We start from the raw sequence: 23,765 nt of genomic DNA on the forward strand, positions 1-23,765 counted from the left end.
CAATTCTGAATGAAGTTACCATCAGGATTTTTCATAGAAGCAAAAAGCTAGATCCAAAACTGAACAGTAAAAAGAATAAATTAAGTGTGGTCCATTTATACCATGAACCATTGGGCAGGCATGAGAAAACCCAAATGTAGGAAAGTATACGCAACTTTTATAGAGTATGAGTATGTAACTAGAAGACAAACAATGACCAAAGAAAAATAAAAACATTTATAAATTTAGATCGAGACATATGTGAGTTGTGGAAGAGATATGTTATTATTCGTACTAGATTGTGAATGTTGTTTTCCTGTGGTAGACAAAAAGAGTAAAAAGGGATAAAGCAGGCCAGGCAAAAGAGGAAAAGGAAAGAAAGAAATCTACACTAAGAAGTAGTCCTTAGAAGTGTTGATTTACATTAATGCACATATATCACTTAGCACATTGTGCCTCTCAGGAGATTAAAAGATATCAAATAGAAAACAAGTACAAAATAAAAGACTGACAATCTCAGATTTTGTCATGAAAAGTGAAAATAAGAAGAGCTTAAGTTTGGTGACTATTCTGTCAAAAGGTTTGGAGTAGAACAATAGGGAAGGGCCAGGAACTCGAGAGAAATGTGACCTGAGGGAGGAAATTGTGGCATAGTAGAAGAAATTTGATTATGTCGGTAGGTTTATGGGAAAGATGACAGTAAAGAGGAAGGTCTTAAAGGATACGCCAGGGGAGGGAATGATTGGTGGGCCACAGTCCTCATCTTGGGGAGGAAGAGGAGTTGCAGAGGTCAGAAGTTTAAACAGAAGGGCTTTTCTTAAAAGGGAAAAGAGATCTCTTCCTCTGGCACTGGAGAGGGAGAGGGGAGAGAAGGTACAAAACATAAGCAAGTGTACAAGAATGGAGATTTCATACCTGCATTCTTTTATTGTATAATAGCAACGTGGTGTTTGGGAAGGATTTGGCAATGCTGGCAGAGAAGGAGAAATGCTGAAGTTGCTGCAATCAGTCAGACATAAGGTGCTAAAGGCCTGCATCAGGCAAATAGCAGCAAGAAAGGGGAAGGAAGGTCAGCTGCAAAAGACATTGCAAAAGACCTTAGCACCGTTTTCATTTTCCCTCTAACTTCATTTTAGTCTGTCAGCAGCATTCCAGAACCGAAGTGTCCTCGAAACAGGAGTGGGAGCCATGTGATGGAATACTTAGAGCAGAGGAGTAAATACTACATCAGCATAGTTCTGAATTATTCACTAATGAAGAGAGACAACCTCACCAGAGGTTAATTGTATCAATTATTTAGCAGATGATAAGAAAGCAAATGTATTGGGTTAGTTTTAGACAAGATCTTACGCATGGTCATTATCAAGATCTTTAAAATGTTAAATATTTGGGTTGAATTAAATAAGGCTTCCTAACAGCATATAATGAAAGTTTTGTTTTATTTAACAGATATTAATGAATGTCAAGAGTCTAGCCCCTGTCACCAGCGCTGTTTCAATATCATAGGAAGTTTCCACTGTGGATGTGAACCTGGGTATCAGCTTAAAGGCAGGAAATGCATAGGTAAGAAAAAGGCTTTGAATTCAAAGCAATGACATCTCCATAACTTCCTTTTCAACATGTATTTTTATTGATGGTGTGGTTTATTAAATCAATAGATGAATGAAGCCTTTCTAACTCAATTAAAATGTAAGCAATGTATGCTGGGGCTTTAGCTCAGTGGTTCTGCCACCTGCCTCGCAAACAAAAGATCCTGAGTTCAATCCCTGGTACCAAAAAAAAAAAAAGTAAGCAATGTAAATTTCTCAAAATAAACTTTATACATGATAGTGAAATGAATATATAAAGGATTGTCCATTTCTTCTTAATGTTATCTGATCTAAATGCTTATGTTGTGTCTCAAGACTGATTCATATATAGGTCAGTGACCATGCATTATGGATATAACCCAGGTAAAAATTTAAAATGGAGTTAAATACTATATTTTATGGATTCGTTTTCTAATTACAGAACCATTCTTTTAACAGGCCCACTATTTACTGAGTATTTCAAGGAAGTATAATATACATCCATACATGTATATGCATACATATTAATATTAACATTACAGATATAAATTTTATTTTTCTAGGAAGTGGAAGTGGTTGGTATGGCTATCATCTCTGTAAAGCAATACTTTGTTTTTTATTTTTATCTTTCTGTTTTAAAGTATGTTACATGCCTAGTTGGATTTAAGCAATGAGCATCCATATTTGTTTGTAATATCCTTAAAATTCAAAGGAATGGTTTCTCTTAAAAAGTAGATGAAATCATTTTCTCAATCTCCATTGCCTTTGTTCTTTTACCCAGATGTGAACGAGTGTAGAAAGAACGTATGCAGGCCCGATCAGCACTGTAAGAACACCCGTGGTGGCTATAAGTGCATTGATCTTTGTCCAAATGGAATGACTAAGGCAGAAAATGGGACCTGCATTGGTGAGTGTCTGGCTATTTCAGTGGCCAAAATATACTTACTATCAATCAATCAAGTAAGGCATCCACTTCAAAAAGTAGCGAGAAAGTAAATTTAAGCTAACAAGGAATTTTTCTTTCTCCATTAGTACTCCAAATTTCTAGTGTGGTTGGCCCAAGCTCACCATGGAAACTTATGACCATTTTGAGCTTCCATCAACTACACATTTGGTTTACATAATTTAATATTTACATGGAGTATATTATCTCACATTATTTCTAATATAAAATTTACCATATACATTTACAGCTTTATAGCATGGTTAAAAATGTTTGTGGAGATTTATTAAAAGTTCAAAATATAATTATTTTAAAACCAAATATTGTTTAAATATCAAATCACTGGCCAAATAATAAATTATTTTTTGCCTGAAGTTTATTCTTTGTGTGTCTACTCTTTAGTAGCCTATTGAGTTCAAAGATAGCAAATCAATGACTAGAAAATAAAGTAAATTATATTTCTTCTAAAGTTTGCTCTTCATATGCCTACTCTATACTCTACAACTGCAGGATTTATAAAAAGAAACCAGAAAACTCCCTGTTCTTGCATGCTTCCTGTCTACTAAGATTAATTGCCCTCCTCAACTTGGAGAAAAGAACAACAATACAAGCCACAACAAAATACTTTAAAAGAGACACAAATAAAATTGTATGAGTACCCATATTGTATCTAATAGCATTAATCAGTGGAGATGGTAGAAAAAAGAAAGCATAAAGTCCCATTGGGCTAAACTGTGGAAACTTTCCTTCTTACCAACTGTCTACCTCAGACAAGTTTTAAAATCACAAAGAATTTTCAATTTAAGGGTTGGGAACATAGCTTCTTTGGTAGGATGCTTGCCTTTGCCTAGCATGTGCAAGATCCTGGGCTTAATCCTCAGTGCCACAGAAACAAAAGAAGTTTAAGCTTCTCATTGTAAAGATAGCAGTTTTTCAAAAGAAATTATTCTGAAATATTCATTAATAAAGCTATATATGTCTTGGATTCAGTTCAAAACAATATCATATGAGTGGCAAGTATAGATATAGATGAAGGGATATTGACCACTTGTTGATAATTATTGAGGTACATGGGGGTTTAGTAGAGTGGAGTAGTGTTGAACTATTAAATTTCAAAGCTTTTCAGCTCTCACGCTATGGATATAGGTAAATATTTTCCTTAATTCAAGAGTAGGAAGCCAGGCATGATGGCTCATGCCTATAATTCCAGCATTCTGGGAGGCTGAAGTAGAAGGATCATAAGTTGTAGACCAGCCCGGGGAATTTAGCAATTTAGCAAAACCCTGTCTCAAAATGAAAAATAAAAAGGACTGTGGATGTAGCTCAGTGTGAAGGCTGTGGGTTTAATCCCCACTACCACAAAAACAGAGAGGGAGACAGACAGACAGACAGACAGAGAAACAGAGAGCCAAAGACAACTCAGAGGGTCATGTACAATTACATGCAGCTGTTATTATTAGAAATGAGATAAACCGAAAGATCGGAAGTCCATTTAAGAAGGTACAGCAAAAATGCAGCTCAGTGGGAATGGAAATGTGAAGATTTATGGTTTTGATTGAAGGAAACAGAATTACTCAATCTTGGCAAGTAAAGGAATGTTAAAGACTTGGGTTTCAGCAGCCCTGTTGACTAGGAAAACAAGTACTGTTGACATAATAAGGGAGTAAAGATAAGACATGAGGCATGTTGGATTTGAAGTAGTGTTGAAATACGGAATGGAAATGTCCAGCCAGAAGTTAGATATGTAAAACTAGATCAGAAATGATGAGGTTCTATTGCCTTGAATCTGCATAAACACTACTTAGTTGTCAGTATAAATAAAATGGCCAAAAAAGCGCTGGGATTTGAATCGAAGTGTTCTAAAGTCCTAAGTCACCACGTGGTGAGAAACATAACCCTTGGCAATTCTACCTGCTGTTAATTTTAAATACAATGGCTTTGGGCTTCAAAAGAGGAAGTGTTATTACTTTTTATTACCTCCATGTCTGTAGACATTGATGAATGTAAAGATGGGACCCATCAGTGCAGATATAACCAAATATGTGAGAATACAAGAGGCAGCTACCACTGTGTTTGCCCAAGAGGTTATCGGTCCCAAGGACTTGGAAGACCCTGTATGGGTAAGTTAACAGGAGTTCTTACTAAGTAGTAAAGTTTCTAATATAGTTATCTAGCCTTACCAAGTTGTTTAGGTCCACTGTCTTTATCCTCACATGCTCTTTTGCTACAAGTTGAAGGTATGTAAGTTGATTTAAGTAATTCACAGCATAATTGGATACTTCTTCAGAGACTTCATACTGAAATCAATTTATTTTGACATTGCAAGTGATAATGTAGCCACTTACTAAGTAAATACCACACATAAAGTGAAGTTCTTATATAATTGCTATTACAACTTATTTCATTATTCATCTATGTATGTTATGTAAATGTTTGCATAGGTACATCTTATTTGACTATGAAATATACTTGTATGTAATATGAAAGTTTACATATGAAGGATTAACATGTGGCCATACAATTTAAATGAATTGATAACTGTTAACTTATTATGTATTTATTGTTTACCATGTTCCATTCATTCCCTTTATGAAAAAAATTCAAGTCGGTTCTCCCAATTGTGAATTTTTTCCATCGTAGTTTTAATCAAATATAAAGCAGATAACAGAAAATAACTCTAAGAAGGTAATCACATACTTTTAAAAAAAAAGTAATGTATTTATAATAAAAAAAACTGATCTTCACATTACTCTTCAGATTATTTAAGTGCAATTAAAAAATTGTGTGGGCTTTAAAATACTAGCTTCTGGCTTTCACACTATGGTTTTAAAATTGGTTGCCCTGATTGTCTGTCTAGTAAACAACTATTTATGGCAAATTCTCTCACCTAGGCTTAGAACTATCACTGTGTTGTCCCTAGCCAGTACATTGCACAAATCAAATTATTCAAGCCAGTGCCATTGCTAGAAACTCTTTTTAAAATAAAATATTTTTAATAGCAGAAATGTATAATATCATTTTAGTCTTCTATTATGATACTGTACTACCTATGATTTAACATCTTAATCAGCCAAAATAGTGACCTGCAAGAATAAATTGTTTATTTGTTCACTAATTTGACCAGCAGTTGACTGCTTGACATTGAACTGAGGGATAAATGAAGAAAGTAAGGCTATTACCTTTAAAAAGATTAAAAATCTAACTTTAATTTTGCCTACTAGTTTTAAAGCAAAATTTACTTTTATTATACCTTTTTATATTGTTTTCATGCCATTGTTCTAATAGATTAAAGAATGTGGCTTTGATTCCTGGTTTTCATTCACTTCTAATTTACAGAAAGAATTGCAAGTACATACTCCATTTGCTGCTGACATACAAATAGAAAAGAAAATAACTTTTTAAAATGTTATGGGTTTTATCAGTGTATGTCTGAATGGGAAGTGATTCTGTGCCTCTATGTCCTTCTTTTTAATCTTTTGAAAAAATTACTTGGCTTGATTATTAATTCAGAATTATTAATTCAATATTATTGCCAATATTCCTGCATCTGAAACTTGTAATGGTATGGAAAATTAAAAGCACTAGTGATATAATTATTAATATAACTAAATGGAAACTAGAGATGTGATTTCATTCTTCCCTCCACCAACAGAATTAGGATTTACATTAGCTTTTAAACATAGATTTCTATATTCAAGACCATATTTTCTTATGTAATGCTTGTTGTTTCTACTGCTAGAGTGTACTTGACTAATTCAGCAGATGGTTAGTGGGCACCTGATCTGTGGTGGATAATGTTCTCAACTGTGAGAAAAGAATACTAGACAGAGCAGACCAGTTCTGGGTCCCAATGGAGTTTACTTCCATCAGGAGAAAGAATCACAAAATAAATACGGAATGCAATTTGAGATAATGATAGGCACTCTCAAGAAAAATAAAACTAAAAAAAAAGAAAAAGAAAACAAGGCAAAGCAAAAGAGTGAGCCTGGTTAGGGCAGTGGCACCAAGATCAGACAGACTTTCTAGGCAGGGGCTGAAATAAAGGGGCAGGTAGCAGGTGCAGGTCTAGGCAGGTGAGCTCCAGGCCGAGAGAACAGCCAGGGCGAAGCCCCTCTGAGTGGAATGCGTCACCGTAACCCAGACACAGTGAGGGCCAGCGCTGCTGCACCAAAGCTAGACAGAGGGTAAAGAGCCCATGATAGTTTAGGTTTTCTTCTAAATGTGTTATAATAAAAATATTCCAAAATAAAAAGTTTCTTTATTTATATACATTAGCTACAGTGGTACCTTGGTTCGTGAACATTCTTGTGTGCAAGTAATCTGGTTCGCAAACAGAAGCATTTGGCATAATTTTGTTTTTGTTTGCCAACTCCGCATTGGGTAACAAACACAACCGACACCATCTTTCCCACACAAACACCAATGTGGCCATCTTTTCCAACACTGTGAAACAAACTAAGTTGGTGAACCACTAAGTTTGTGTACCGCTGTATTTATTTTTATGTACGGCCCAAGACAATTCCTCTTCTTTCGGTGTCCCCCAGGCAAGCTAAGCAGGTCGAAGCGAGGGCCATAGGTCTTGAGCAGATGAGCAGTGTGAGATAGTTTATGTAGAGAAAAAAATCACTCTGGCTGCTGTCTGGAGAATAAATCCTAGAAGGGCAAAGATGGGTGCAGAAAAGACAAAGTTCACTTACATAAAAAGAAGTAAGTGGAGAGGTAGTTACATACTAGTAAAAATTACGTATAAATATTTTAAAATGTTTCCAACATTGCCAACCATTTAGGAAAATCCGAATCCCATCTGAACAATATTTTTATCAAAAGAAAGAACAAGTTGAAAGAAAAAATTTTTTGAAACTTCATACATGTCATTTCATTAAGAGATTTACTTCTGAGACTGTTAAAACATTGTAGTTTCGGGGCGGGGCCTGGGGCTGTCAGTCCCACTGCCAAGGCACCTTGCGTGCTGTGGCCCAGCATCCCCAGCGGCCTCCGGCGTCCCGGCCCAGCACTCAGCGATTTTAGGTGAAACTTCTCAGGACAAAGGTGAACCAGAAGTAAAACCATGTTTCCTCACTCCACTGGGACAGCAGGAAAGGTTTCCTCCATATTGAGCAAAGGAAAAGGAAAAAAGAAAGATAACTTGTGTTATTGGCCAATCTTTTCACAGATTTTATGCATGGTTGTATATCGTATCAGTTTAACCCTAGATACCTGGAAGAATCAGATATGAGTCTTCTCTGGAAGAAGGTACTTTTTCCCTAATTTTCCAGAGTCAATGAGCAGTATGATCAGAAATAGTAAGGCATACAAAAAGGCAAAATACAATGAAATAGCAGAAACAACTGGTAGAAAAAGTCTCACAAATTCTTTATGTGTAGTTAAGTGTAGATTCAAATAAAAAGTTTTGCTTATTATGTTTATAGAAATAAAGGTAAGCTTGTAAATATCTTCAGTGAATAGATAGCAATTAAAAGTGGCTTGGCAAATTTGAAAAACAAAACCAGACTTCTAGAATTAAAACAGTAAATTTCTGGGTAACCACAAGAAGAATAGAAGTAAGATATCTAACATCCCAGTGAGTTAGGGAAGGCCCATCTGCAACATAAGGTCATAAGAAGAGTGAAAGTAAAATAAATGGTAGAAAAATGCATACTGTCAAATAAGAGCAAAACATCAGATAAAGTAGACCTTATGGTTAAAAGCATTACTTGGGATATATTATTCTTTTCACCAGGAAAATATTACAATTTGAAATTTGTATGTACCTAACAGCAGCATACTGAATAAGAAAAAAAAATGACAGAATTACAAAAAAGAATAGAAAGGACCACACTCACAGCTATATTAAATGAGAACTGCTACAACATTGTAAAGAAGAACTAGGTGCTGTTATTGTAAAGCTTGTGATAAAAGTATAGTTATAGTAACAACATGGTACTACTTCAAGAGTGAGTAAATAGTCCAACAGAACAAATAGAAATCCTCAAAACTCCACTATATTTATGGACTCTTGATGTATTACAAAGGAGACACTAAAATAAAGGTGCACTTTCCAGTAAATGACACTAGCACTCATTAATATGGACATGGAAAATGTAATTTGCATCACTTTACGTAAGAAAATCAATTTCAAAGAGATTTAAATCTTAAAAGTGATTTAAATCTTTCAACATTGAGAAAGAAATTTGTAAGCTTTATGAGGACAGACTATGCCCATTTTATTCACCACTTTGTCCCAGGATCTTCTACAGTGTCTAAAGCCAAAGCTGTAGCACTCTGAGTACTATATACTAAGTACTTACAACCATTCTCAGATGATAACTACTCACATATGGGAGGAATTTACATAATAAACCAAAACCAATAAAAAAATCGTAGTTTTGGGCCAGGGATTTAGCTCAGTGGCACCACGCCTGCCTCGAAAGTGCAAGGTCCTGAGTTCAATCCCCAGTATAAAAAAAAAAAATTGTAGTTTCATGAAATTTTTTTTTGATTTAGGATCCTACATTCTTTTGAATCTTTGTTTCCAGGGAAAGAAATTCAACCCTTTTATGTATTCCCTACCTAGGTGAAATCAGAACTCAGTGTAGTGTTTATAAAATTCAAATTCCAGTGTTGCCCTTACCATTACACGTAAAGATGTGGCTAAATTGGCCCAAACTGATAAAACATCCACCTTGTTTGTTTATTTTTCAAAGAAGACAAGGCTGAAACAGTTCATTAGGTCTTAAAAGCATCACAACAGAAAGTAAAAGGAGGATGGATCCACAGAATTAGTGTTGCTGTTTTGAGCCACCTGCTCCAAAATGAATGTTTAAATAAAGCTTGTCCATGAATGTTCACATCAAGTGAAACAGTGTGTAGGGAGAGTCACAGGATCTCCCTAAATGCTCATAACTGGGTGATTAAAGGTTTCTCAAAAGCTCACAACATTTGAGGGAAATTACTGCATTCCTGGCTGTGGAGGGTAACATAATGTCTTCAGTTTCTTTCACAGACTGATTCTTTATTCCTGTGTTTTGTGTATGTGTGTTTTTTTTTCTCTTTTTTATGTATCATGGCACACGAGCAGACATTAATGAATGTGAACAAGTGCCCAAACCCTGTGCACATCAGTGCTCCAACACCCCTGGCAGCTTCAAGTGTGTCTGCCCCCCAGGACAACATTTATTAGGGGACGGGAAATCTTGCGCTGGATTGGAGAGGCTCCCACATTATGGCACTCAATACAGTAGCTATAACCTTGCGCGGTTCTCCCCTGTGAGACACAACCGTCAACCTCAGCAGCATTACAGACAGTACTCACATCTCTACAGCTCCTACTCAGAGTATAGAAACAGCAGAACATCTTTCTCCAGGACTAGAAGGACTATTAGGAAAACTTGCCCCGAAGGCTCTGAGGCAATCCATGACACATGTGTAGGTAAATGTCAGCCGTGTTACATTTCCTCTCTGTGGGCTCACTTGAGCAGGGTCTCAGTAGGGGGACAGCACCCATTATTGTTTGGGTGCAGGGAGCTACATACCATCTCAACTCTGGGGTGACATTTATTTTGGCACTTAAAACCATTACAAACTTTATTCAAATAAATGATGTGTTTACATATGTGCATTCTATAATTTATTGTTATATTAACAGTTTCTCATTTTGATTGCCCCTAAAAGTGCTACTAAATTTAATGCTATATAGAAACAAATTTTAGTGGCATCCAGAATGAAATTTTAAAAGAAGGCATACTTGTTGTCACGTAATACAATCAGATTATGGCTACATTTGATTGATGCAAAAGCAATGGATTAATCAATTATTCTATATAACAACCAACATCCCATTGACTGTTGGCCCCACATTCACCATGGAATTTCTCGGTTTGATTATTTTGTGTATGCATGTCACAGAAAAGAAAATGTGAACCAGGACAAAATTAAGTTGCTTTCATCACTCTAAAATATATGCATTCAATACCTTTATCTAAACTCACAAGTCTATAATTTTATGTGTTTGCAAAAGTGTAATTTCCACCTTAAGAACTGAGGCCTTGTTTTTTCTATTAAGTTGTAAACATTACCATCTGTCATTCATTTAGCTCAATTTTCTGTGAGTGTCCACAGTTTGCATGGCATTGAGCTAATTGCTTAGGGGAATTAGAAAACAGAAATTAGCCCCACTATTTGTTAGACATAAAAGAAAACAAAGAGAAAAAACAATAGAGACATAGAGAGGAAGGAAAGACAGAAATTCTGTTTATATTAAAGCGCTATATAGCCAACTTCATTTTCTTATAATTCTCTTAAGTGTTCTACACTTTGCTTATTCTCTGCTGTTTGCATTCTACTAAACGTTCAAAAATTCTAAGGATTTCTTCTCCTTGTAACTTCAGGGTTTGGGTTTTTTTTTTCCATTTCTCTTTTCTACCCTTCACCAACCCCTGTTCTTAGATTATTAACTTGTCAGACATGCTTCCTTGGTCAATTTTAGGTGGACTCAACTTCTCAGCCTCCTCTACTTAGTTGGACCCTTCATCCTTCTGACCACTCAAATTTTACCCTTTGTTCTATGATTCATATTTTCCCAGAACTTTTCCTGAAACTTGGTATAATGGATACCTCTTCCTAGTGATGAGCTTCACAGAGCTGTGGACAGTGCTAGTTGCTAATGCTTCAAACATTAACTCATTTATTAACAATGTTCTGCATTTTGTCCATGTGGTCAAACATTACATAATTTCTAAATTTGTGTACTCCAAACCATTCTAAGTATTGGTCATTTTTCGACCTAGAATTTTGACTTATCGTTAGTTAAAATTTTGACTATTCTTTTATTGACAGGCAACATCTGACATTTTGTCTTTCAAAGTTTCTTCTAGTCATTCTCTCAGAAGGATTTTCAGGGCCATTACCATTCCACTCTCAGATTTCATTATAGATAAGCTCTTTTCTTCTATTCCACCTTAACTCCTGCCCAGAAACTTTGTGCTATGATAGATGAACTAAACCAGACTCCAGCTCTAAGCACCATCTAGCTGGTTTCCTCTGAAAATTCAAGTCATTTTAAGAAAGTTCCCCTGATTAATAACCCAATTCTCTATTTTTTGCTACAACATATAGCTGTATATTTGTTATAGTTGAATCTTATGAATGTTTTCTGTCTTTATGTTTTTATTACACCAATATTATGGTGTATTGGACTGACTTTTCTTAGACAGTCATCCAGTATTTAGGGCAGCTCCTGTCTCAGAATGAATATCAATCTTGGAAAATCTAAAGTAAACTTTTATAGCTAGTCAGTTCCTGGATATTAAACTTATTTGGAATGACTAGGTTTAGCCATTTCTTAAACTGTGGTGATGATTTTATTGTATTGGGACTAATAAAGAAATTTACACTAAGACTGAAGACAACTCCTGAATTTTGTAATGAGTAATGTACTATAAGCACCAAATCCCTTTAATTAACCATCTGGAAATAGACAAGTTACAAAAGATTCTCATTAACACTATGAAATCTTGTTAAAGCTGAGCTAAAATTTAGTTTGTGGAGGAATTGACTCCAAAACTAACAGAAAGAATGAACATGGCATTGCTTGTGAATGCAGAAATCATATGTGGGACTACTTTAAAATTTATGCACTGAGAGGGTTCCATGTTAACTACTTGAGGTTGAACATAATCTAAATTTCTTGTAATTATATTAAAGCAGATTTTAAGGAGAAAAAGTAAAAATAACTCACACAAGTTATGAAATGGACGTTGTGGTTAACTAAAATGGTGCAGAGACACTGACAAATACTTGATGCATATTTATCATTAGCAGCTTTTGAATCACTGCAGTTATATTTTTGCATGTGCAAAATCCTTTTGCTGTGAGTCATCTCCCAGAAGTCACTTTATCTTTTCTTTAGTTCTACCCTAAAGCACACCTGCTCCTATTTCATGTCATAATCAGTTTTCCACTCCCCAGGGACTATGAGAAAATTTAAATATTAGTCAAAGCAAAATGCAGTTGGGACAAGAAATGTTAGATCTCCAAAATTACATCCCTTATCATTAAAGCAAACATTAATTAATATTGAATTATAATCTATTCTCACGCTCCTTTTTATTGCTGTTTTCTCAATTCTGTTTATGAACAGCAGACAGCCTCCATACAGTTTGTAGAATGCTTTCTGAAATGTTACTGCACGTGAACTTTCCAACAAACCCATAAACTAGGGGAGATGGTCCCAATGTTCCCTTTTGGCAGAAAAATCAACTGAGATTTTGAGAAGTTGATGGCCTGCTGAACATAGCACAATTATATATATGAAGTTGCCATTAGTACTCTACAATTATCTGAAAAGTTTGATGAATATTTCTATCACAAAATGAAAACATTTGCTCTCTGTGGAAAAACTATGCAAGGGTTGGGGTTGCAAGGAGAAAGAAAGATAGTTGAAGTTTAAATAAAATAAGAGCTAATATTCCTTTTTCCCTTTACTCTCAAGAGAAGCTTTATCTTTTAGGTGACTTTGACCTAAGAGTTTAGTTCTTCAGTGGATTAGGATCTTACACAAATCTGTCACCTCTGTCATTTCAGTCTAACTTATTTAACTAACAAACATTGATTAGTTTAGAGCTTCAGCTTATATAATAAGAATGTTAAAAATAGGTCCATATTTTATAATATAGTGTGTAGTGTCTGTGGTAGTAGATTTAATAGTATTTTATGTCATCATGTAGATTTTGATATAAAACAGCACCAAGCATTTTAGGCACATGGGTGTAAGATCACAAAGAAATTTTTATGTTGTATATCAACAGCTTGTTTTTAGTGCATTCTCTCACAGCTTCTGCCCCTGGCATGGTTTACATCTCTCCTTTCTTTCTGGACAGATATTGATGAATGTCAAAATAGGGACACCTGCCAGCATGAGTGTCAAAATACCATTGGGAGCTATCAGTGCATCTGCCCACCTGGTTATCAACTCATGCTCAATGGAAAGACATGCCAAGGTGAGAAAATGTTGGGATTCTTGTTGCTGCAACTTAACATAAGACCAACATAGGAGAATGTAAGATGGTTGTGTCAATAATTATTCTAGTTGCTTCCCCTTCTTTCCCATTCCCATTGGTGAGGATTATGATTAAGCATTGCTTTTTAAGCAGGAAAAGCAATAAGAAAGCAAGTCAGTAAAGGAAAAGAATTGAGAAACATTTTTGGGCTGGCCTTATTGAGAGAGCAAGTAAAGGAATAGACTTTTAAAAACTTTTTTCATTAGTTAGCTAAGATGGAAGGGAAAATCAAAAGAGTACTCAGTAAATTTACTATGGTGTAAAGCACTATCTTATATTTTATCTCTCATTAGACTTATTTTTAGTGATTAGTGGGTAATAAAGTCGATAATCCATTCATTCTTCCAGTCTACAAATGATGTGGAACACTCTTGTGCTAGCAGTGCAGGATGCAGAAGGCTTAAACTTTTGATGAAAAAGATACAGTCCTTCCTCTTAAGTGCTTACAGTCTAGTGGAGACAGATGTAAATAAATCAAAATGCTAGCTTATAGGTGTTATATTAGAGTTGAGGATAAAATACAGTGATAATAGAAAAAATATCAATCTCAGTAGTTCCCATTTTACACAAAAATGTGAATGGGTAATTGTACTTTGGTGAGGTTTTTTTTTTATATTGCAGTGTATACTCAGATTAAAATAAGAATTTATATAACTTTTTAAGTCTTCTTCCAGGGGTGGTGGCGCATGCCTGTAATCCCAGCTCTAGGGAAGCTGAGGCAGGCGGATCTCTGCAAGTTCTAGGCCAGCTTGGGCTACGTAGCGAGTTAAGGACAGCCTGAACTGCCTAATGAGACCCTGTCTCAGAAAAACCAAAAAAATAAAATAAAATAAAAATAAAATCTTCTGAGAATTCCTTGTAATTTTGTGAACAAAATTTACAAGTGTTACATAGAACTTAATAAGTTTCTGAATTGTATTAATTTCTGTTATATAAAAACTACATTCTTTTATAAATTATAGCAAATAATTTATAACAAATAATTTGGAGTAATTATTCCAAAGAATGGTCCATCAGTAGCAGTCAAATTGAGATTGAATTTTCCATCTCTTGCATTCACAGAAAACTTGCTAGGAATCCAGTTCATGGAAAATGTGTTCTAGAAAATATGCCAAGACCTGGATGGGTATTGGATTTGCTTTAGTTGCCATGAGTCATCCCTATCTCTCCCCTACCTGTTTACCTTCCCTGAGAGTCACCATCAGATTGTGGGGCCTGGAGAAGGAACCCGAGCTCAGTGATAACCTCTTCTCCCACTCATCGGTCATTGAATGTTATTAAAAATCTACTCATACTCAATATTTTGCTGGGATTTAAAGTATTAGAATAGCACATTTCTATTATAATGTTGTTTCTTCAAAGCAATTATCATTTAGTCAACAATGTAGAAATACCAAGGGCAATTATTTGTACCCATTGTACAGATAGTAATATTGATTCTCAGAGTGATTATATGAGGTCAATATCCCAAAACAAATCAAGTACAGAACTAGGGCTTGACCTTAGATCATGTATGTTGTCAAGAATACTCCTTTGTCTCCCGTGATGCATTGAGCACCAGGGGCATTGCTTTGTGGCATCAGGGAGTAGGAGCATTGACTTTGTCCGTGTTTTAGAACCTGCCTCAAGTCTTCAACCCAAGAATCTTTCAGGAGTTCCAGGGCCAAGTGCCACAGCTGCATACCCTGCAGTTGTACAGACACCATGGAAAGAAACAGGGCAGATCCTATGGGATATTTAGAATAGCCCACTGAACCACAAAACCTCTTCACCAGATTTTAAAGGGCTATATCATATACTCATTAGGGTTATTTTTCTTCTTTTCTAAACTTTGTCAGTTTATTTTTAATTGCCTTTGTTACTCATTTAACTCAAAAAGTTTTTCAGCTTTTATTTGTGCTGCAGAATGGAAAATACTGTGAGCAAATCAGAAACAGGTGTCCCTTGAAATGTTTGCAATTTAAATGGGTTATATATTTTTGTAGCTTTTAAGAAAACACAAGAGAAAACAATTATCCCCTGTAAATAAGTTTTTACTCTGAAGAGTAACTTGGAGTCATTTTATAGGTGTAGAAAGTGTTTGTCATCTCAGAGTCATCTATGAGGAACAAAACAGTGCTTTTGATTCATACTGGATTTTCTAAAGCTTTGTATATTAATGATAGAAATGTCAGTAAGGGAAATTAAAGAGAATTTAATGTGCAACAAGAACAGAGATTCTTGTTAAAAATAGAATTCATCATACTGCAAAATGAAAAGCAATGAGAAGAAACTAAAAGGTCCTCATGTTAATTGAATGCACCACTAACCTAATTCTAAAAACTTAAGAACAGTATGTTGGCACTGCATTTGAAATGAGTGTTCTCATCCTCCTTTGTTTTTAAAAAAGTAATCTATACTGCTTAGCAAGAATTGCTTCCATTTTCTATGTTTTGTTTATCCTAGATGATTTTTTCAAAGTATCCAGAAGCACTTAAACCTATTAACATAAAATTGTTTTAAAGTTCATTTAAGGATCCTTTACGTATAACAATAATATCTGTAAGACGTCTACACTTTAATTTCTATCATAATATTCCTGTGATATTTAATAAAAATTAAACAGCACCTCATTGTTAACAGAAGACAAAGTTGTGGGTTCTCTGTTTTGTCTTCTTTTTTATTTTGTTTTTGTACTTGATTTGTCTTCTTTTTTAAGAACAGTGGGCGGAATAACTGAGTAGAGTTTGAAGAGCAAAAAGCCTATAAGATATTTAACCCTGAAGAGACTGTACTAGACCAAAGACAAAGGAGGACCGCTTGTCTAGCAGCACCATATTTATGAAAGCTTTTTATGGAAAGCAAATACTATCATGGACTAAGGACAAACACTTGTATACTGGATTCTGATATTTCTTTATAGATTCATATTCAGCCGATGAAAATCTCTAAGTCCATTGCTAGTGTGATGCATCCAGATGTGTCTCTCCACTGCCCTTGTCATACCCCTGCAGCCCACTAGCCTCTCTGTTCCTGCATAAGTTCACTATAAACATTAGAGATAAAAGGAAAACTTAAAAATAGGTGATCAGGGGAAATGTTTTAATAAGAGACAGGAAGATAAGGCTAATTGAATTTCTTTCACATTTTTCCAGAGGGCTTTTCACTTCATTCTGAGACAATCTTAATTTGTCAAGGAGAGAAAGCACTTCTGACATATAAAAATCATCATTAGACATTGTTTTGAAAGTGGTAGTAGGCAAGACATGACTGAAGTAAAAACTCATTTCCCACTGTGTAAATTCCAGTTGGGGAAACTAATATTAAAACTAGAAACAGAAAGCACATTATCAGCAGATACAAGTAACTAAAAAAGTCAAGTAAGTGATTTGCTGCCTATAGTATAGCACAATATTTTTCACTGTACAGACTGTAAATAAATTTAAAATAAATAATTACATTTTCTGTGGGTTCCTTACAAAGCAAAATATATTTGGAATCAAATTTTTAATTCTCATTTTTTGTTCAAAAATGAAAATGGTAGATAATTCAAAAGTAAAACTTGACATTTATTGTCCATGATTAATATACTGTCCCTTGAAATTTCTCCTCTCCTTTCTCTTTCTTTTATAGCAGTGCTCCAGGTTATTTAACAGTGTACAAAAGTAATTGACCACTTCATCACAAGTCCATTATAAATGCCATTATGCAACTGGTACATTGGCTGCTACCATGAAATGATACAATAGTTACACAGGTCCATTGGTCAGCAACACCTCCATGATAGAGGGACTTTCAGATCCCACCTCTTGGGAGAACTGTAATTGTAATTGTAAATGTTATTGTGATTGTTCCCTTCCATACATCAGGATCTTTTTTTTTTCAATTGCTTGAGAGGAATGCTACAGATGCCCATATGCAGCCAGTTGATCTAGACTTGAAAATCTTACACCTCCCTCACACTTTCTAATTAACCTCTAAAGTTACTTATAAATTTAAACTGGATGCAAAGGATCTGAATTCTTTCGTTATTATTTCATGTATACATGCTTTAAATATTTTTTCATCAAAACTTTAGAGCTGCAGATTCACTCTCAGTTAATACAGAATGATCATTCTATAATTTAAAAATCTGTACTTCTTTTCAAAGTACAATCATATTGACTGTCAGAAAAAGTCTTAATGTCACTTTTCTGTTCAAACAAAAGTGTTTATTAATATTTCTCTGGCAACCAACTCACTTCCAAAATCTAATTTAAAATAGAAGCCAAGACCATAGGTTTGTAGTCATGTTAAAATGAGGCCTGCTGCCGTCAATATGTGTTACCAATATTTTCATCCTTTTGTTCATGCCCTGGGATTATTGGCAGCCTTTCTTTTGAGAAGTACAAGAAGGTTGGAAAAGGGAAAGGGGGAAAGGCAAAGGAGACTTCCAGGCCTCCAGCAGTTTTCAGATTGATTTTAGTAAAAACTTGTGGTAAATGAGAATATGGAAATTAATTCCCTAGAATCTTTGCCTGACCTCATATTGCTAAAAAAACCCTTCATATGCCCCCAGCGAGAGGTAGTTTAAAAACTGTTGCTATAAAACATGGCTTTTTAACTTTCAGATCTCAAAATCCCTCTAAAATTTTGAGCTCTATGGACTGTCTTTCCAAGAAATATCTCTTTCTGTCTGTCTCTCTGTCTCTCTCTCTGTCTTTCTCTCCCTCTATCTGTATGTCTCTCTTAGTCTTTCTCTCTTACTCTCTCTGTTTCTCTCTCCGGCACACATACAGATATCCATACCCAACCCCATTCTCCCCCAATACAAATACAAGTCTACTGACTCAAGTGTGTTTCTACTTAACAACTACAGAAAACCACAAAATAGAAGTATTTTAACAGCATATGTCCCTCATAATCTTGCTATTACCCTAGGGAGAGCATCTTATTGCCGTACAACCCAGGATGAACTCTGCACAGTCTGATTCAGTTGAACACTGCTCCATTTCATCAAAATTGGACTGTTGTTCGTGGATCATGAATCTGATCCTGTTGTTGTTTTGTTGTTTTATTGTTTTGTTGAGTCTTTGTCTCTCACCTCAAGATTTGATTGACCTCATAATAGATAATGTGAAATAGGAAGAAAGGGGAAGGGGAAGAGGGAGGGGTAGGGGAAAGGAAAGAAGGGAATGGAATTAATATGAGAAAAGGAAAAAATTGAAACAAAGTCTTTGTAGATAGGGAGGGGTTGAGCGGTTGAAGGGAGGGCAGGGGAAGGGGGAAATAATAAGAACCAAGAGAGATTATGTAAAGATGCAAATTTCCAATGATGAATGTCATTATATTGTATACCTAAGATGTACCAATAAAATTAATTTTTAAAAAAAGATTTGATTGACCTCTACAGTCTTGGCTGCACTTATAACTTGATACCTTTAATTTCTATGGTACTATTCCCCCTCTCAACAATTTAAACTTAAACAAAATACTAGTGAAGGGGCACTCGTATTTTTTTTTATTAAATTCTTTTATGGTACATTTTAGGTATACAACACAATTACATTTCTCATTGAGAATTGTACCTTTACATAATGCATCTTGGTTCTTATTTTTTTCCCCATTCCTAGCCCTCCCTTCACGCCCTCCGCCCTTCCTCATTTACAAAGACTTTATTTCCATTTTTTCCATTTCTCAGCATTTTTCCATTCCCTTCTTTCCTTTCCCCTGCCCCTCCCACTACCCCTACCCCTTTGGACCTTTTCTTCCTATTTTGCGTTATTGATTATTCATTCTAATCATTGGTACATTTTAGGTATACAGTATAATGACATTCATCATTGGAAATTTGCACCTTTACATAGTCTCTCTTGGTTATTTTTCACCCTTGCCCAGCCCTCCCTTCAACCCCTCCAGTCCTCCCTATTTACAAAGATTTTGTTCCTATTTTTCCATTTTCTCATATTAATCCCATTCCCTTCTATTCTTTCCCCTAGCCCTCCTACTTCCTTCCCCTTTGCCCCTTTTCTTCCTATTTTACATTACCTACTATACATTTTAGTCCTTATTTACACTTTCAGTTTCTCACACCAGAGAGACTATTTGGTATTTATACATGTGTGTCCTATTTATTTCACTTAAGAGTACTGCCTCAATGTGCATCCACTTAGCTATAAATGTCTCTAATTTCTCCTTTTTTATGGCTGACTAGTACTCCATTTTATTAAAAAAACACATTTTCTTGATCCAGTCTCCAGTTGATGGGCATTTGGGCTGTTTCCAAGTTTTAGCTATCACAAACTGGAGCACTCATATTTTAAAGAGATTCTTCATTTTACAAAGATATGCACAAATATTCTTCAAATTTTACTTTGTTCATCATCTATTCAAAATATTCACATGCACTCTATATTCCAAATATAACAGCTGCCCTTCTACTTCTATAACTCTTGTGTTTTGATGTCTCCTCACGTATGTTAAAGAAACGAATCCTGAAAGCAGTCTGGTTAATAAGTACACCAGGGACAGTGGTTGACGCTCACATATGACAGCTGAGTTCATTCATGGGGAGAAGTTGGTCATCTGTGTTCTGGTTAGATACCCACAAGGCCTGCTGTGGTGCCCTTTTCTTATCGCAAGTGCTGATGCTGCATGTTTCTTGTGTTGTCCCCAGATGTTGATGAGTGTCTGGAGCAGAATGTTCACTGTGGGCTGAATCGCATGTGCTTCAACATGAGAGGACGCTACCAGTGCATCGACACGCCCTGTCCACCCAACTACCAACGGGACTCTGTTTTAGGGTATGTGCTGTTTCTCATCCCAGTCATGTTTCCAGAAATCCTTCAGTTCCCCCTTAACCAACATAAACTCTGTCTGTAGTCATATTTAACTCACAGGAAATCAATAATTCCAAAGAGACTAGGGGTTACAGTGTGTTCCTTCTTGAATAAATGGGCAAGAAATGAGCTCATCCCATAGCAGCCACTTTGCGCTGCTAAGGTTTCCCGAGTACTTCCCAGCGTGTAGTCACCAGGTACCATCTGGAACTCGACCTCAGCAGTGAGCCTGTTCTTGGGTGATAGAGCCTGCCTTTCTCTGAAGTTTTCTGGTTCCCGTTGGTGCTACCTTGGGGCTCTAAACGCTGTCAGCATGCAGAGCACGCCAAGAAGAGCTGCTTCTTCCCCTGTGATGTCACCACACCATGAGAGAATGGGGATGAGCAAGGATGAGTCAGTAGTCTGCCCACTGATGTTGTCTTGCTTAAATTTCCTGCTGTCTGAAGCAGTTATTTTCTGGCCTCTGAATAAACTCTTCTGTTTTCTCCCTACTCTTTCAGAAATGTTATAACCTGTCCAGATCCCAAGGTGATCGAGTGCTTGAGAGCAATGATAATGTTCCTCCTGGTTAGTCCCTGCTAATAAGAAGTTTCTGAAACCAAATACTCAGCTCATGCTTTGTTTTCCTCTTACTAATGCTCACCAAGTTACTATAACATGGTCCAGTGTGGATTGCTTATAAATCACCAAAAACCAGTCTGTAATTAGTCTTTTGGGAATACGAAAAGGAAGGAGAAATTTTTAAATATAAATTTATGAAATAGCTGTAATTAGAGAACCCATATATCATAAAATGGTCTATGCATATTTTTCTCTTGAGTTCTGGAAAACAATTCAAAAGTCATCATGACTCAAAAACAAAATAGTTGGTGTGGGCTCTGGAAAAAGAAAATATAATTTGTAATCTAAAATAATATGGAAGGTAATTGCAGCAGAAGAAAATCCCCCTCAGGAATCCTAACTGATCTTTTATTACTTTTAGAAAAGCCAAATACCAGTATATTCTATTACAGTTTTCAAACAGTATTAGAATAGATGTTATAATTTTTAAATAGCTTGTATTTCTGTCTTTATTTAATAAGTGTATTATATATATATATATATATATATATATATATATATATATATATACAGATATTTTTATTTCAAAAACTGACTTCATTTTCTTGAGCTGTGGGTGTTACTCAATGGTAGAGTATGCATTTACCAGACACGATGCCCTGGTTTAGTTCCCAGCACCTTCCCAAGAAAAGCAAGAAACTACTCTTATAGCATTCATGCTTACTTCAAGAGCTAAAATACTTCTGAACTTAATGGACCAAAGACTTAGATGTTTGACTCAAGGCACACATATTCTCTTAGCCATCTGCCATCTGGTTTGAGTTAGTGACATAGAACATGGGGTGAGTCTCGTTGCTCTTGCAGTCAGACTGTCTCCTGCATTTAAATATACCTAGAAATGCTCATGGATCATGATCACCTGCATCATGCATTCTCCTGCCTCCAAGCCACATAATTATGTATATTTCATATGTTTATTGTCCTTAGGTTCTGCCTCAAGAACTGTCCACCCAATGATTTGGAATGTGCGTTGAGCCCATATGCCTTGGAATATAAACTTGTCTCCCTCCCGTTTGGAATAGCCGCCAATCAAGATTTAATCCGGCTGGTTGCATACACGCATGATGGAGTGATGCATCCCAGGACAACTTTCCTCATGGTTGATGAGGAACAGACTGTTCCTTTTGCCTTAAGGGATGAAAACCTGAAAGGAATAGTGTACACTACACGACCACTACGAGAGCCAGACACCTACCGAATGAGGGTTCAAGCCTTGTCCTACAGTGCCAATGGGACCATTGAGTACCAGACCACATTCATAGTTTATATAGCTGTGTCCGCCTATCCATACTAAGATGTTCTCCAAAGTCTCTTCTGCATGTTTAAACAGCCTTAATTATGCAATCAAGTCCCCTCCTGGTTACTCTCTCTTGAACAGTTGCAATGTTGGCAACTTGAAAATGGTGCTATACTCTATTTTATACGCCTTCCTTGGTACTGTTGAGGTATTTTTAGGATCCCACCATGGTCATATTTTTAGTAAGGTCTAGAGGAGTCCCTTATTTTATTTATTACACTGGAGCAGTTACTTCCCAAAGATTATTCTGAATATCTAACAGGACATATCAGTGATGTTTTATAGTATGCATTAGCTAAGATCATTTTCCTTAAAGTAAAACAAGAAAACAACTAATTCAAAGTCCAGTAGGTTTTTGAGCATTTGGTTATTTTTAGAATAAGAAAATTAGTTGCTACATGTATCAATAAAAGCTTGTAAAATAATTTAGGAAAAATTTTAAGCATTGATACTTTATTATATGTGTTGCCAAAGCTAGCACAAGTGTTGATACTTTATATTAGGACTTACACGCCTATTTTCATTTGAAGAAAAAAGAAGTACCACTCACCTTAGAAATATGATATAACTACTAGGTTTGTTTGTTCTCAAATGGTGCTCACCTTGATTGAATATCCAAAACAAGGGTATTATTGTCAGTGATTTTGTGAAATCATCGGAACCACTTACAAGAATAGAAATTATTTTCTCCTAAGATGCCTTCCATGGCATGGATCTTTGCTGTAACATTTGGATATAACTTCCCATTCAGTTAGCTCCATAACTCTTATATTCCGTAATTTTTAAAGATTTTTCTCTGTCAAGGCACACAGTTCTTTAAAACACCAATAGGATAGGTTTCTTTGTGATTTTTTTTAAATCTCAGATGTTCAAATTAACTCTTAAACGTCAACACACTGTATGTGGCAGTAACAAACTCTGTAAGCAATTGCCAAGATGTATTCTATTTTTATGAAGTGTATATATATTACCTTAGTGTGTATTTTCTATATTAATATCTTGATGGACTCTTTTATAAAAGTCTTTTATAAAAAATTCCAATGTTACAGTAAAATTGACCTTAATAAAACTTTCACATTCTTTTTCTTAAGCTTTTTAAGAATTTAAAATGTCTTTCTTTACTATTATCACAGCTATTAAAGATTACACTTATATACATCCTAACAGTCCTTGAATGAAGTAGTTTTGGACACAGACAACTTGTGCAACTTTTTTTTCTCATTAAGTTTATTGGTACATTTTAGGTATACAATACAGTTACATTCATCATTGGGATCTTGTACCTTTACATGATGTATCTTGGTTCTTATTTTTTCCCCATGCCCCTGCCCTCCACCCCCTCTCCATTCCCTATGTACACAGACTTTGTTTCCATTTTTTTCCTTTTCTCCTATTTTTTCTTTTCCCTTCTTTTCTTTCCCCTACCCCTCCCACTTCCTCTACTTCTTTAAACCTTCTCTTCCTAGTTCACAATATCAGTTATACATTTTGATCCTTATTTAC

At 35.5% G+C, this 23,765-nt stretch overlaps 1 protein-coding gene across 8 annotated transcripts in view; it reads left to right on the top strand.

Moving 5' to 3' along the window:
- The window catches only part of Hmcn1 (hemicentin 1), a 421,540-nt gene extending 398,188 nt beyond the window's left edge, over positions 1 to 23,352 (top strand). For 7 of the 8 annotated variants that reach the window (XM_087194441.1, XM_087194442.1, XM_087194444.1 and 4 more), the window contains 7 exons: positions 1,429 to 1,542; positions 2,329 to 2,454; positions 4,482 to 4,610; positions 9,569 to 9,919; positions 13,368 to 13,487; positions 20,182 to 20,308; positions 21,893 to 23,352. In XM_087194441.1, the coding sequence (XP_087050567.1) occupies positions 1,429 to 1,542; positions 2,329 to 2,454; positions 4,482 to 4,610; positions 9,569 to 9,919; positions 13,368 to 13,487; positions 20,182 to 20,308; positions 21,893 to 22,259 (1,334 nt within the window). In that variant the 3' untranslated portion in view covers positions 22,260 to 23,352. The remainder of the gene's footprint in view (positions 1 to 1,428; positions 1,543 to 2,328; positions 2,455 to 4,481; positions 4,611 to 9,568; positions 9,920 to 13,367; positions 13,488 to 20,181; positions 20,309 to 21,892) is intronic. The other variant, XM_087194447.1, reaches the window with a different exon arrangement.
- The last annotated feature ends 413 nt before the right edge of the window (positions 23,353 to 23,765 follow it).

The sequence above is a fragment of the Heterocephalus glaber genome, unplaced genomic scaffold, assembly GCF_053883595.1.
Source record: "Heterocephalus glaber isolate CG9 unplaced genomic scaffold, H.glaber_assembly_v1.0 deba00001600, whole genome shotgun sequence".
Lineage (NCBI taxonomy): Eukaryota > Metazoa > Chordata > Mammalia > Rodentia > Bathyergidae > Heterocephalus > Heterocephalus glaber.